The sequence below is a fragment of the Sciurus carolinensis genome, chromosome 7 (assembly GCF_902686445.1).
Source record: "Sciurus carolinensis chromosome 7, mSciCar1.2, whole genome shotgun sequence".
Taxonomy (NCBI): Eukaryota; Metazoa; Chordata; class Mammalia; order Rodentia; family Sciuridae; genus Sciurus; species Sciurus carolinensis.
The window spans coordinates 94,913,090-94,928,390 of record NC_062219.1 but is presented as its reverse complement, the minus strand read 5'-3'; the positions used below and the strand labels follow the sequence as shown (position 1 = coordinate 94,928,390).

At 35.5% G+C, this 15,301-nt stretch overlaps 1 protein-coding gene across 1 annotated transcript in view; it reads right to left on the bottom strand.

Moving 5' to 3' along the window:
* Eys (eyes shut homolog) overlaps positions 1-15,301 on the bottom strand; it is a 1,705,088-nt gene that overhangs the window by 1,021,408 nt on the left and 668,379 nt on the right. The window contains 1 exon segment of the mRNA XM_047559194.1: positions 866-1,037. Coding sequence (XP_047415150.1) covers positions 866-1,037 — 172 coding nt within the window.

Below are 15,301 nucleotides of genomic sequence, written 5' to 3'. Positions count from 1 at the left end.
GTTTAAGTGGAAAAAATAAACACCCTCTATTTCTATCTATTCCATGTGGAGTAGAAAGCAGAGTCTATTCCTGGTTTTTTATCCTTGAAGGTGACTGGACTGAAAGAACTGATCAATTTTCATTTTTGTCATCTTCCCCATGGCAATGGAAGAAGGAACAGTTCTGAAAGATACAAAATGTGGCTGGGGCTTTATGTAGGAAACTGAAGTCAGCTATGGCCAAACTGCATTGCAATAAGCTACTCACCTTAATCCTCCCTTTTCTGCTTACAAAGCCAGTGGCAGGACTAGAAAAACAAAATAATGAGGCAGCTGACAGCATGGTGCCTCTGAGATACTGTCTTCCTTTGCCACATGCTTTTCCTACAAATATCCCTACTCTAGATTTGTACATGCTAATATTCTATCTATGGACAGGTGAGTTATCACACAGTTTGACAGAGTCACAAAATACCTTTCACGCACATAGGGATGAAAGAAGCAGCCTACTTAGGAACATTTAAGCACTGTGTACGTGGTATTATCTGTCCACAGAGCAAATAATAGAATGTCTCATCATCGTACCTGCTATTTCTATTACTGCGAGCAGTTACCTTAAAGCGTATTAAAATCTAATTAATCCACATTTATTGAAAATTACTTTATGCTAATGAACAGAAATAAAAGAAGGGCAGAGATAATGTATCAGTACATTGCATTAGCTAAAACAGGCAGCATCTGTCATCTTAACTGTACTAAGCTCTTGTTTTATGAAAGAGCGTAATTAAAATTATCTTTATCAACTTTCCCTTGACAGTAAGTCTTAAATATTGTGAGTTAAATATACTTTCATACAGTTAATAATAGAAAAAATAAATATAGCTACCTTCCATGTAGACAAGGATTTGAGAGGCAATCATTTGCATTTCTTTCACAGTGCATTCCAAAAAACCCACTCTTGCAGGCACAGATGTAATGATTGATGCCATCAATACAAACTCCTTCATGGAGACAGGGCTCTGATTGGCATTCATCTATATTTACCTCACAATCAATGCCTACATTAAAACAGACAAGACAAAGATGAGACCACTTAAATGCAAAACTCCAAAGTTTGTTCACTGTAGTAAATATCACCCAAAAAATCAAGAACCTCTCCCCATGGGGACAATTTGACATCCTGTGGCAAAGAAAAATATTTTTCAAGGTTAAGCATGTATGGATTTATGAAATCTCAGACTACTAATTTAATATGAATAAGAAAAAATAAAGCACAAGTTTAATCTGCCTTAGGATGTTCGTTTTTATTGTAAGAAGTTAGTTGTTGAGATTATTAGTGAAGTAATGAATTATATCCAACTGTCACTGGGAATGCTAATGGATACAATGTTTTGAAATAACGCTTGATAGCAAAACATTTCTTACCTGCAGGAATTAAGAAAGAGTTTGAAGTGCTCTAAATTTTGCCTTGGTTAAGCCTATTAGTGGGTTTTCTGAGATTTCTAAATAAAATCTGGATTTGACTAAACACCTGGGGTTTTCAAAAACCAAGTTGTGAATATTTATTAATTAACTGCAAGTGCTACCCTCTGTGGTCAGCTAAGGGTAACACACACACACACACACACACACACACACACAAACACTCATGTCCCTATTAATTCATATATATGCTGTTAAGGAGAAAATAATCAGGGATAGGAAATACCTACAGGACAACACCAGAAAACCAAAATGGAAAGCAAGATTGTGTGTTGGTTCACACGTTTGGAATATTAGAAAAAATGGAAAATCATCACAATATGGTAAGAATAATTCCTTAGTCCATTGTTTAAATTTGTAAAAATCTGACATTAATTGCTGATGTACTAGGCTTTGTGCTGAAGGCATATTATCTTAAAGCTCATGAAACCTGCAGTCAGATCTCATTAACTCTTAACTCACTGGTTTAAGTAAAGCTTCCAGATGACTTATGGAAAGATCTGATTTCAAATCATGTTTTTTTTTTTTTTTTTTTCCTGACCTGGGCTTCTAATCAGTACTTTGAATTATGTACCCTGTTACTATTGTGGTATGTGCATACATCGCCATTCTGAGCAATACAGTATGTACTAATCAAAAGCCATGGCACCTGGCTTGTGGTATAGCTTCATGGTACAGTGCTTGCCTAGAATGCCTGCCCAGGTTTTGATCCCCAACCCCAGCTGAAACAAAACAAAATAAACAAATGAAAGAAAGATGGTTTTTGCAGCGAGGAATATGTCTAGTTGGGAATAAAGACAAGCTTATTAAGATAAAGAACAAAACAGTAACTGATACATGGGCAATTTGCTATATGCCAGTTACACAAATTTCATATGTTTATGACTCACAAATTTATTTTCCACCAGTCTTCATGACTAGAGTGAGCTACAAATGATACTTTCCTATGTCTTCACTCTGGGACCAAGGTTAATGGAATATTCTCTATCTGGGATATTGACACAATTGTTCAAGAAGTAAAAGGACATTTTCTATCCTATTTTTGTTGGGCTTATTTGTGTGACTTGGTTTAGCTAATACAACATGGATGACTCCTAAATCTTCTACCTACATTCCACTGGTCCAACAAAATCATATGACTAAGTCCAACCTAAATGGGATGAAAACAAATGAATGTTTCTTCCACAGAAATGGACAGGCGTATATTTGTGACAATAATAATTAGGACAGGCACACTAACCAATCAAACTTCTCATTTCTAAATGAAAATTATTTATTAGTGATCATGAGTCCATTGGGACAATATAGTTAAAACATATTGAAAACAACTTTTCTGAGAACAGGGATATACTTAACATTCAGTTGTAGTCATTCTCCTGGTAAAAAATTCCTCACTTAAACTATATTTAATTTCATTAAGGTATTTCCAGAGGCACTCCTTATTCCAATTAAGAAGCTGAGTGAAATGTCTACTTGTATAACCAAGTGCAATCCTGGTAGAGTCAGTGTTAAAAATTTTAGTTACAAAGAGATGATCAATGTATGAAAAAAAAAAAGTGCACAGGTTGAAGGCACATGTTAAAAGGGAAGGGGAGGCATCCACTGTTTGGAGACAAGGAGTCTTGACAAAAGATACTACTCTCTCTTGTTCAAATGTCTTCTCCACAGAAGGCAGAGTCTCAATTTAACAACAGAAAATAGTTTCAAGATTACATTGGAGGCTATTTCCTCTTCCTAAACCTTTATTAAGTAAAGTTCTAGTTATAATTTGACATCCTCAGTGGACTCCAGAGAGCATAAAAATGTAAAAATTCACTGACTTGAACATTCTGTTACCTGCAAACCATTATTTTCTGATCTTTAACATCACAGTCCTTCAGCACGATGCATGGCAGCTTCCCTTTTACCTGTTTAACTTCATCTTCTCACCCTTGACTACTCAGTTGTTGCAGTTTCATCCACCTCCTTATGGTCCTTCAAAAACTTTATGTGTATTCTTCCCACAGCTTCTCAGTACTTTTATTCCCCTACCAACAATCTTCTCTTCCCATGTGACACAAGCCCTGATGGCTATTTTCTCAATGAGGTTTATTCAACCACACTTTAAAATTTCATCTCCTTACTCACATACAGTCACCATTATTCTGTTTTATGCTTTTTCTTAGTGATCTACTTATAGTTTCTACAAAATGAGCTTTTTTTTAAAAAAATGTTTTTAGTTGTCTTCCCCATTACATGCTTAGTTCTATGAAGCCATGGGTTTGGTCTAATTCAGTAATGCATCCACTCTGTTTAATATCTGTTAAAAAAACAAATCACTGCTGAAAGCCTGTGTGTTTATATTTGTTTTACACATTACTTCTATATTCCTTTTTTTTTAGAAGGCCTAACTCTTCCCAACTGAGAATAAAGCAGTTCTTGAGAGTGGGGAAAAACTACTGTTCTCCAACTGTGAGAACCCCAATCTGGAAAGAGGGACAGTGCTTCCAGTGAAGCTCAAGACTGAAAGGTGTGCTTGCCAGTGTTGCCAAGGAGAGTCTTCAATGGTATTTCTACTAATTCTTCCTTTTGGAAGTATCTGTTTATTTTATTTGACCATTTATTAATTGGGTTCTTTCTCTCTCTCTCTCTCTCTCTTTTTTTTTTTCTTTCTTTCTTTTCTTTTCTAATTTTTTTTTTTGATGTTAAGTTTTTTGAGTTCTTGATTCTGGGATGTTAATTCTCTATCAGAAAAGTAGATAGCAAAGATTTTTCTCCTGTTCTGTAGATTCTCTCTTCACATTCTTGTTTCCTTTTTGGGCAAAAGCTTTTTAATTTGATTCCATCTGACCTATTAATTATTGACCTATTAATAATTTCCTGAGCTTTAGGAGTTCTCTTGGGTCATTGCCTGTGCCTATACTTTGGGAGTGTTGGCCCTACGTATTCTTCTAGGAGGCACAAAGTTTCTGGTCTAATTCCTAGGTCCTTGATTCATTTTAAGTTAAAGTTTGTACAAAGTGAAAGATAAAAAACTAGTCTCATTCCTCTGCAAATGGATAAACAATTTTCCCAGCACCATTTGTAAAAAAGGCTATCTTCTCCAATGTATGTTTTTGGCAACTTGGTCAAGGATAAAATGATTGTATCTGAGTTTGTCTGAGTCTTATATTTTATTCTATTTGTCTATGTCTGTTCTTATTCCAGTATCATGTGGTTTTTTTTACTGTAACTCTGTAGTATAATTAGAACTCTGATACTGTGATACCTCCAGCATGTGTTCTGTCCTTAGAATTGTTTTGGTTATTCTGGGTCATTTGTTCTTCCGAATTAATTTTAAGACTGCTTTTTCCAGTTCTGTGAAGAATGTCTTTGGTATTTTGATGGGGACTGTGTTGATGCTGTATATAATCAATTGCTTTTAAAGCAGAGTTCATAGTTACCCTGATATGTCAAAACCCTCTTTACTGGTCTTCCTCAATATTTACTTATATAATATGTATGAGTATATATATATGTATATATATATATGTATGAGTATATATATATGTATATATATACATATATATATATACACTTTTGTTTTTCTTTTTTAACTATTTTTAATTAACTTCTTCTTTGACAGTGATAAATACCTTTTAAATTTTTTTTTCATACATGTATATAGGGTAATCATGTTTGTCTCAATCTACTGTCCTTCCCATCACCCCTGCCCCAACCCTCCCCTCACTCCCCTCTGAACAATCCAAATATATAATATATTTTTACTTAGAACTAAAAGAATCACTCTTAAAAACAAGATGTTAGAGGGTGGGGATATTACTCAGTGGTACAGTGCTTGCCTAGTAAGTGCAAAATCCTGGGTTTAATCCCCAGCACTACAGAAACAAAAAACAAAACAAAACAACAATAACAACAACAAAAAATACTCCAAAACATTAAAAATCATAAACTGAGAGGTATAATCAGTAAAATAATTAGATCCAGTTTATAAATACATATCTACCCGTATTTTCATTTATCTCTCTCTACCTATAATATATTTTTTACTCAGTTTTTGTTCTTTTTTTACTTTCTTTTTTCTTTGTTTTACTTTCTTTCCAATTTTTCTTCACTCCTATTTTCCCACTGATTAACCTTATGTTTTAGACAAAATTTTCACTGTCACTATCCTAATTCTTAATACTTTTATTTTACATGCGATACCCTAACAAAATGCATTATAATATTCTCCAGGTTTATTCATGTTATTGCATGTGATAGGATTTCATGTTTTTTTAAATGACTGAATTTTATGTGACAATATTAAATATATATGAACTCTTTACTATATCTTGAGTTAAAAGTAATTTTCCTAGCCTAAAACCAAATCTTCTGGGTCAATCATGTCTTCCTTTCTAGTGTTTTATTATTATCTAATTCCTTGGTTAAATATACCCTATTGGATAATAGGATCACTGTAACTTTTGTTGTTCTTTCTACCTATAGAGATTTTAAAAATCTAGAATCCCAAAAATGATTCTGCCTGGAGAAGCCTGGTAAAGTATTCAAAAGTAAAACACAAAAACCCCTATAGATAATTCTAAAAATAGGTAAGCGGACCACAGATTTCCTTAAACAAAATTAGAATTAAACATTCTTAATTTTTTAAATCTTTGTTTGCTCCTGATATCTCAGTATGGATGTCATCTCCACATCTCTATTTAAAGTCCATTTTTATTCAAGTTCTTACTAAAATTCCAACAAATTTTTAAAATGCCCTTCGATATTGCCTAATAAAAATTAGCTTATAACATTTATGGGATTTTCCTTAGAGTTTTTGAATCATTGTTTGTTTTTCCCCTATCCCACAGTGCTGGGGATTCAAACCTGGGCCTTGAGTATGCAAGGCAAGCACTCTATGAGATAGGCTGTATCGCCAGCACGAGTTTTTGAATCATTGTTTTATCTTTTATTCTCAATTAATATTTAAGCACAGAGATCATACCTATTATTTTTAACTCTTACAAAATGTCAAATACAAAACTTTTAATGCTTAATGATTAAAATAGTTTGATCATCTACTTTTTAATATATACAACTTGTGGTAATGTTTTGAAAACTATTACAATTTACACAGTAGGATGAGTCTTATAAATGATCTAATCAAGTTAATATAGGCATACAATAATCACATAGTTCAGAATCAATGACTTTGAAAATTAAAAGTCATGTCAGGCCATTTTGAATTATGAAATATAGCTAAATAATAAGAGCTTCATTAAACCAAAATGAGAGTTTTGTAACAAGATATTTTATTAATGCAATAGTTCAATTAAAAATATTCCAATAATCATATAAAATATTTTCAGTTAGGCACTCCAGCAAAAGTCATTCTTTAAAGAATATTCTAGGAATACATATAGTCTTATTGTTTAAAATAGGTCAGTAAAAAATTATAAGGTATACAAGAAAAACCAGAGAAAAGGCAAACAAAAGCAAAACAGGAAATTGATGGAATAAAAACTAAAGATAAAGTAGTTGTTAAAATTTTCAGAGTTCAAATTTAAAATAACATTATTTAAAATCTGAAAAGTAAAAAATAACACTAAGGAATTATAGACGAATAAACCAATGAGGAATATCAAAAGAGAGATAAAAACTATAGAAATTCAAGTGAGAATGCAAAAAAGGTTAAACTTATAGATAAAGAATTGATTTAATGAGATTATCAGAGGATTGGGCATAATAAAAAACCAGTGAACTTGAAAATGTCAGCATAAATTATTCATACTGAAACCGCCAAAGGAAAAAAATTAAGAAAACAAAATAGAGCATTCTAAAGGATGTGAAATTATTCCAAACTTCTAACTTTCTTGCAATTGGAATCCCTACAGTAAAAAGGGAAAGCGAACATGACAGAGGTTTTATTTAGAGAGATAACTGATAAGAATTTTACTAAATTTACGGAACTCAGTAGCAGTTCCAGGCAGCTGTACACGCTGTTTTGTCTTTTGGGCCATATATCTCAAAAGCCTCAGAGGCATTAGAAGTATCTGCAGTGGATAAAATTGCTATGTGGAGTTTATAGCAAGTGCCAGAAATTGAATCAGAGACTCTAGGGCTCTGGACCAAGGCCAAGTCATGCAGCTGAGAATTTACCCAAAAAAAAAAAAAAAAAAAAGGTTCTGATATAATTCTGGGTCCTTGTAAAGGAAAAACACCTAACAGTAGATTGTTAATTATCAATGTGAACCAATTTTTCAGTACATTGGACAGGACTAGCAGCAATCTATTGTCAATAGTTCATCAGATATCAGGTGTGATTAGACTGAAGATCACAACTAGATTCCCTACTCATTGTTATTCATTTCCTATAGCCCTACTATGGCTAAGGGGCTCTCAGTATGACAATATGAAGAAGAAAGAGAAAGCTTGAGTGTGGTTCACTAGTGGGTTGACTTGCTATGTGAACATGAAATGAAAATGGACTACTTTTTCCCTGGACCCTCATTCAGAGGTTGTCCAGGAAAGGAAAATGAAAAGGAAACCCTTTCAGTGGGCAAATTTTCAGAGGACTTGGTATTTCTCTATAGGAAGAGATAGAAGTGGTCAAGATAAGAATATGCATAGGTAGTAGCAAATGATCTGACTGGCCTGAAGGAAAGATATGAGACAATATGAATGAGGGAAATTCAAACTAATGGAAGTGAGAATTAAAATTGAAGGTTTTTATAATGTATGGTAATATCCATATCTAGTATAGCAGAGATATTAAATAACCACATAGGCAAAACTAAGCCAGTTAACATGACCCATAGTCTGTCACTGTGGTAGGATAATAAGTATGAAGAGAGTGGCAGATATAGAGCATATTCATGGGCCTGGTATATGGGCTTCTGTGTTCCAACACTGGTATAACTTCTATTTCCACCAACTATTCTACCGTTTAGGAATATAAACCAAAACTACCTGCTCTTGTTCAGTGGATTACATTGGATGGGAGGAATAATAGCTCATTTTAACTAGAATTGACCCCCACACCAGTTACAGCATGTCTTTTTTGTCCTTCTGACAATAGGAGTTTGATCAGAATCATTATCCAAGGGCCATATACTCTTGATCCACCAATATAAAAGTTTCTCATAATATGTCATTCAATCAAGGAACTTACTTTATATAGTAATGATAAAATATTCATGGTATTCACTGTTTTTATAATATCTTACACTATGCAAAAATTGGTGGGTGCAACTGAAGTACCAGTTTGGATAGGAGATATTGTAGAAATAGGATACCACATTATGAGACCCAGTATATACTGTGAATCAGTGGTTACTAAATGATGACCAGTCATCAGAATGGAATTGTGAACCAAGGGGTAAGTATGAGTGAGTCCATGTGCCCCATATTCTTTGTGTAAATTGGGGAATTTGTGCTTTGCTTTCCTGAAAATGTAGACTCCATAAACTAGGATGACGGATTACCAGAGGAGGAATTCTTGCACTAAGGAAGACATAAGACTTCTTTTTAAAATTTATGGCTTCTCTGACTTTGTATGCCAAGAAATAATCAGGTGAAGGCAAAGGTTCCTTACAGATTGTATAAACTGTAAGTTTGTGTTCCTTTTCCAAATTACATGTTGAAATCCTAACCCTCAAGGTGATGACATTAGGAGAAAGAGCCTCTTGGGGAATAATTAGGTCATGAAGGCTATTCCCTTGTGGAATTTATGTCCTTATAAAAGAGTTCTTTCCACTCTGTGAGGACATAGTTAGAAGGTATCATTTGTGAATTAGAAAGTGGTCCTGATGAGACACTGCCAACTTTATCTTAGACTTTTCAGTGTCTTAAACTGTAAGAAATAAATTTTTATTAAGTATAAATCATCAGTTTATGACACTTGGTTATAACAGTGCCAGTTGACAATGATACAGAAGTAACTGCTGCTGATGATTAGTAGGAAGTATAATGCTGGTCTTAGATGAGAACATTGGTATTAATGTGTTCTACTGGAAAATGTGTTGGCAGTCCTTTGCTTAATGTTGTCAGAAATGGACAAATAGGAAAACCATGGCCTTACTAAGAGATCAGAACTTTTAGACAGAAGGTTCAAGGTTATCTTAACAGGTAACCCTCTTGACAAGCATAATTGCTAGCTGAGAATGAAGGTTATATGAATTGCAAGGGAAAGGAGAAAATGATTATCTGCTGCAGTACCAAGACCAGATTCAGTGATAGAAATTGTAGTTCTTTCCAGTAATTTTCCTCTTGTACATTTACCTAAGAAGTGACAACTCTGAATTTTAGAGAGCAGTTTCCTGATGAGGTATATTTACCTTAGAAAACAGGTATATCTGAGCAGCAAATGGGGTTGCTGAGCTATAGGTAAAGTTGTCATCATCCCAGTTCCCCATTTAGAGAAGAAATACTAATTTCCCCCAGTGTCAGAGTACTTGCCTACCAACAGTTCAGTGCTGAATTGAATTGTTGCCCTTGGTTAGAGTCAGATGTTTATCCAAGTTTAGGTCTTTCTTCACTGATTGCTGTGGGATGTTTGGAGGTGGCTCAATTTGGATCTCTCTGAAGGGCTCCTATTACTTCAGAGTCCCCTGAGGGATCAAGTGTAGATTCATTTACAGCTACATCTTAGCTCAACACCTTTCGTTCCCAACCCATATCCTTTTCTGCTTTACAGGCATTGTTGAGAACTTTCCCCAATGAATTGCCTACATGTAAATCTCAGAGTTCTGGAAAGTCTAACCTATGAAAAATGTTCCTGGAAATAAATATACTTTTAGGAATACTGTGTAACTTTTGGTCAAAAACAATAATAAAGAGTTGGAAGAAAATTAAAGTTATTAGCAAAACATCATTAACAAAATGATAGGGAGTACATAAGTACTAGATATTGTAGATATTGGATTGAACAAGCATGGGTTAATCATTTAATTAACAATCATTTTGCTGTTATCATAAATTTTGGAAAGATTTTATGTGGACAGAATTTCTCCAAAGAACTTTTAAATGCTTTAATTTTTTCTGTCTTGTAGATACCTCAGAATTGGACAGAAGTTTTTTAAAATTCATACAGTAATCTTATAACTTTGGGCCAAGGACTAGTATCAATAAATATTTGATGATAAAAATGATGATGATGATAATGATGTTCATTTAAATCTTGTCTCTCCTCCTCTTTTCATACCTCTTTTATGAACAGTGTGGAGGCAACTCCTCAGTATCAGGCTACATTTAAATGAGAACTTCTCTCAGACTTCATTATCACAGGGATGTGGGCTGACATTAGAAGACTTGGTAGTGCATTATAAAAGTCATTAAAACAATTACTGTGTCATTAGAAGAATCTTTTGAGTAAGATAATAAAAATACCTTTCATAAAATTGCTAACAAATGCAGAAACAATATTCTGAGTCATATATATTGCTTATTCTTATTAGATTGTACTAAATGAATGAGTCAAGAAAGGCATGTGAAATGAGGCATGTGTATAATAAGGCAACTATGTGCAGAGCTTTGGAAAGTGATAAATGATTCAAGGTAAAGATATACAGTACATGTGTAAGTACAAACTGGCAAATGAGGGCAGGTTAGAAATTGAAGATATCAGACAATAGAAAGTTTTGATTTTTATAGCAATGCTTATATTTGAGTCAGGTTACCTTTGTAATGAATAATCAGTTATTATCTTAGAAGGCTATGTTTTGTCTATAATTAATATGTTAAAATATCATTAGAACTTATGGACTTCACACATACAGACACATGCATGTATCTTATAATTTCCTGAAACACTTTAACACTAACAAAATCAGGAGGTTTTATTTCAGGCAAATTTCTTGATCCCTGGCTAATATAGTGCAGAAAATAACTCATTGTTTAAAGTACTGCTTGGTTAATAAGTTTTGCTAAGGTCAAAACAAATACTGCATAATTTGACTGGTGTGAGATATTTAAAACATAGAAATGAAGACTAGAATGGTAGCTACCAGCTTGGGGGAGTTGGGAATGGGTCTTTGCTGCCCAGTGAGAATAAACATTTTTATGCATGATAATAACTTTTAGTCAGCTGTACAATGTGGTACTTATGATCAAATTATGGAGATGGTGCTCTTCAAAATATGTAACATGAATAGGTCTCATGTTTAAGATTCTTAACCCCAAAATTAATAAACTATACACATAGAAAAACTTAAAGTAATGTATGGTTAATTTTGTTGACTATTGAGATGGTATTATTGGTAATGCATAGGTCAAAACTCTTCACATATTATGTATTGAATGGATGTGATTTTTTTATATCAGTTATATCTCATAAAGCTAAAACCAAACTTGTATTAGCAGATATAAAATAGAATTTTCTATCTTCTAAGACTATTGTGAGGGTTAGAAATACCTGTACAAAGTTACTGAATTCTAATTTCCACAAAGGACATGATTGTTTTAGACTTGTCTGAGAACAGTATAGAATATTCTTATGTGCAGATTATTCATTTTAGTATTTCAATCATCTAGCTCATCAGTATGAGAATTTAGATAATTAGGATTAATTTTATGGCTTATTGTATATAAAGACAAATGCAGGCCAATTTTTTTTCCAATATAGCTTATTCAATTTATAATTTTATTTTTTATGGCAGTACTTGGGGTTGAACTCAGGGCCTCACACATGCTAGGCAAGTGTTTTACCATTGATCCTCATCCCCAGCCCCCAACTTATGTAAGTGAATATTACAATCATGTTTCTCAAATCAGATACAAAAGATGATATACACAATAGAAATAATCTATAGGCCAATATCCCTTTGAACATAGATGCAAAAGTTCTCTGAAAAATACTAACAAAAAGAATCCAAGAACACAAGTGAAAACATTATTCACTATGATTAAGGGTTACATACCACAATGTAAACATGATTCAACATAGCCAAATTAACATCTGATACAACACATCAAACGAATAAAGGACAAACCATATGATAATCTCAATAGATGTAGAAAAAATTAGATATGATTTAATATTGTCGGGGTACCCGGGACCCCTGGCCCTAGGTGTGGCTAAGATGGCGCCTGGCAGTGAGCCAGAGCAGTTAACTTTTGCACAAACATCTGACACCATTTTAAGGAAGTCTTTATGACTGGTTCTCTGGTCTCATGCACAACGCATGATCTCGGTATGCCCTGCTTGGCTCTCTGTATCTGTCCACGCTTTTCCCTCGTGTGCTCTCCTTTGATTGGTGGTTTTACCTATATAAGGTCTGTAACTTCCCTGCTGGGGGAGGGGAAATAAGATAAGAAAAAGAAACAATAGAAGCAGAAGAACAGCGCACAATAAAGCATTGAAACTTCAACCAGGTGTCATGTTTCTCTGCAGGCAGGGAACGCGATAAGTGGTGCCGAAACCCGACCCGGGAAACAACAAACCAGCAGCAACTACCTAGGTAAGTTTTAAAGATTAATGTTATAAATAATAAAAAAAGGAGTGATAAAGGCAGCCTTGACGTTCGCGGTAAAGCGACTATCAGGACACGCGGAATGCGGTCCAATTAAAGTCAGGACACGCGGAATGCGGTCCGATTAAAGTGAAAGTAAGGACTAGCGAAAGGCAGTCCGGAGACAAAGCTAAGCGAAACGCGGCTCAGAGTGGACTAGCGAAAGGCAGTCCACCTTAAAAGTATTAAAGTGAAAGTAGCACGTGAAAGGTGGCTACACCCTGGACTAAGCAAAAAGCGGTTCACATTAGAGATATTAAAGTGAAAGTGGTGCGTGAAAGGCCACCATCAATCAACCCGGACCAAGCGGAACGCGGTCCAGTGAACTGAAACTGGTATACAAAAAGTGATCACAGCAAATTAATTATGGGGTCTGAAATGTCCAAAGTTAAGATGCAACAGCCACTGAGAGAATTGTTAAAGAAAAATGGGACTCCGTTAAAGGCAAAGACAGCCAGGACGTTTCTTGATACTATAGAAAAAGTTTCTCCCTGGTTTTTAAATGAGGGGCTGTTAAATATTCCACAGTGGGAACATTTAGGGGAGGACCTCTGCATAGCTGATAAACAAAAGCCTCTGCCTGTGGGTACCATGGCCATCTGGTCCCTTGTTAAAAGTTGTTTGGAAACTAAAAAACACTCTTTTGTGAAGCCTCTGACTGAGGGTAGTCAGGTTTTGGAAGAAATAAAAGAGGAACAATCGTGTCGCTCTCAGATTTCAGAAACAGGAACTGACTCGGAAGGGGAACTTTCTAGAGAGGAACTAGAAAAACAAGTACAAAAATTAAACATAAGTAAAGAGCTCCCCCTAGTGCCTGTAGCTCCCTTGGCGCCTCCAGCTCCTCCTAAAACACTACCCTGTGAGGCACGCACTGCGTGGAGTCATCTTGGCTCTGCCGCATATCCAGTTTTTGAGGATGCTCAAAATCAAAGATATCATCGACCTTTAGATTTTAAAATAGTTAAACAACTAAAGGAGGCAGTAAGTACATATGGTCCACAAGCAGCGTTCACTCTTGCTCTGGTAGAAACTATGTCTTCCTTAAACCTAGTACCTCAAGACTGGGTTAACCTTGCTAGGGCCACTCTGTCTGGAGGACAATATCTTATGTGGAAGACTTCTTGGCAAGAAATTTCTGCAGACACTGCCAGGCATAATGCAGCTGCAGGCGACCCTCAACTTAACATAGAAATGCTTATGGGTACAGGGCCATATGAGACTCTCCAAGCACAGCTTCAATACCATCCTGCTGTGTATGCCCAGATTGCCACTGCAGCAACTAGAGCCTGGAAAACGTTGCAGGGTACAGGAGATCTACAGGGCCAGCTATCCAAGGTAACTCAAGGGAGCAATGAACCCTATGCAGACTTTGTGGATAGGTTGATTCAAACTGCATCACGCATTTTTGGGGATGCAGACCAAGCTATGCCTCTAGTAAAACAATTGGCCTATGAGCAAGCTAACAAATGGTGTAAGGACGCCATTAGGCCATGGAAAAACAAGGATCTATCTACTTATCTAAGAGTGTGTAAAGATATAAATGATACCTCTGCACAGAGCAGTGCATTTGTAGCAGCTATAGATAGACAGACTACTATGTTGTCTGCTGCACTTGCTCAGGCTCAAGGAAATTCTAATCAGAGGACAAACAAAGGACTCTCAGGATCATGCTTTGCATGTAGTCAAATGGGACATCTCAAGGCCGCTTGTCCAAATAAAAGGTCACCTTTGACCCAAGGTGGCAATGTCAATGCAGGGAGTAGCTCAGGACCTGGACCAGGATTGTGTCCAAGATGTAAAAAAGGAAATCACTGGAGTAGTGGTTGCCAGTCAATAAGAGATAAGGAAGGTAACTTCCTAGGGCCTAATCCTAGGCTGCAAAAAAACGGGAGGCAGGGCCCTCCCCGGGGCCCACAACAAATATACGGGGTCATCCAACAAGTTTCTCGACAGTGGTATCCTCCAACGGAGAAGGGGAGCATAGAGCCACCTCAGGAAGTGCCGGATTGGACATCTGTGCCACCTCCAGACTCATATTAACTCCAGATATGGGGGTGCAAATGGTAGACACAGATTGGCATGAAAAAATTCCACAAGATAGTGTAGGGCTATTATTAGGCAAAAGTTCCTCAACATTAAAAGGGCTTGTAGTTCATCCAGGGGTCATCGATCCTGACTCTACAGGTCAAGTTAAAGCTTTAGTTTCTTCACCAAAAGGCATTACAGTTATCTTTCCAGGAGACCGCATTGCACAAATGCTTATATTGCCTAGTCGACATTCTCTATGGCCCAGTAAGAATACAAATAGAGGACAAGGAGGTTTTGGATCAACAGAAACTACTTTAATAAATCTTACTATGGATATGGGACAG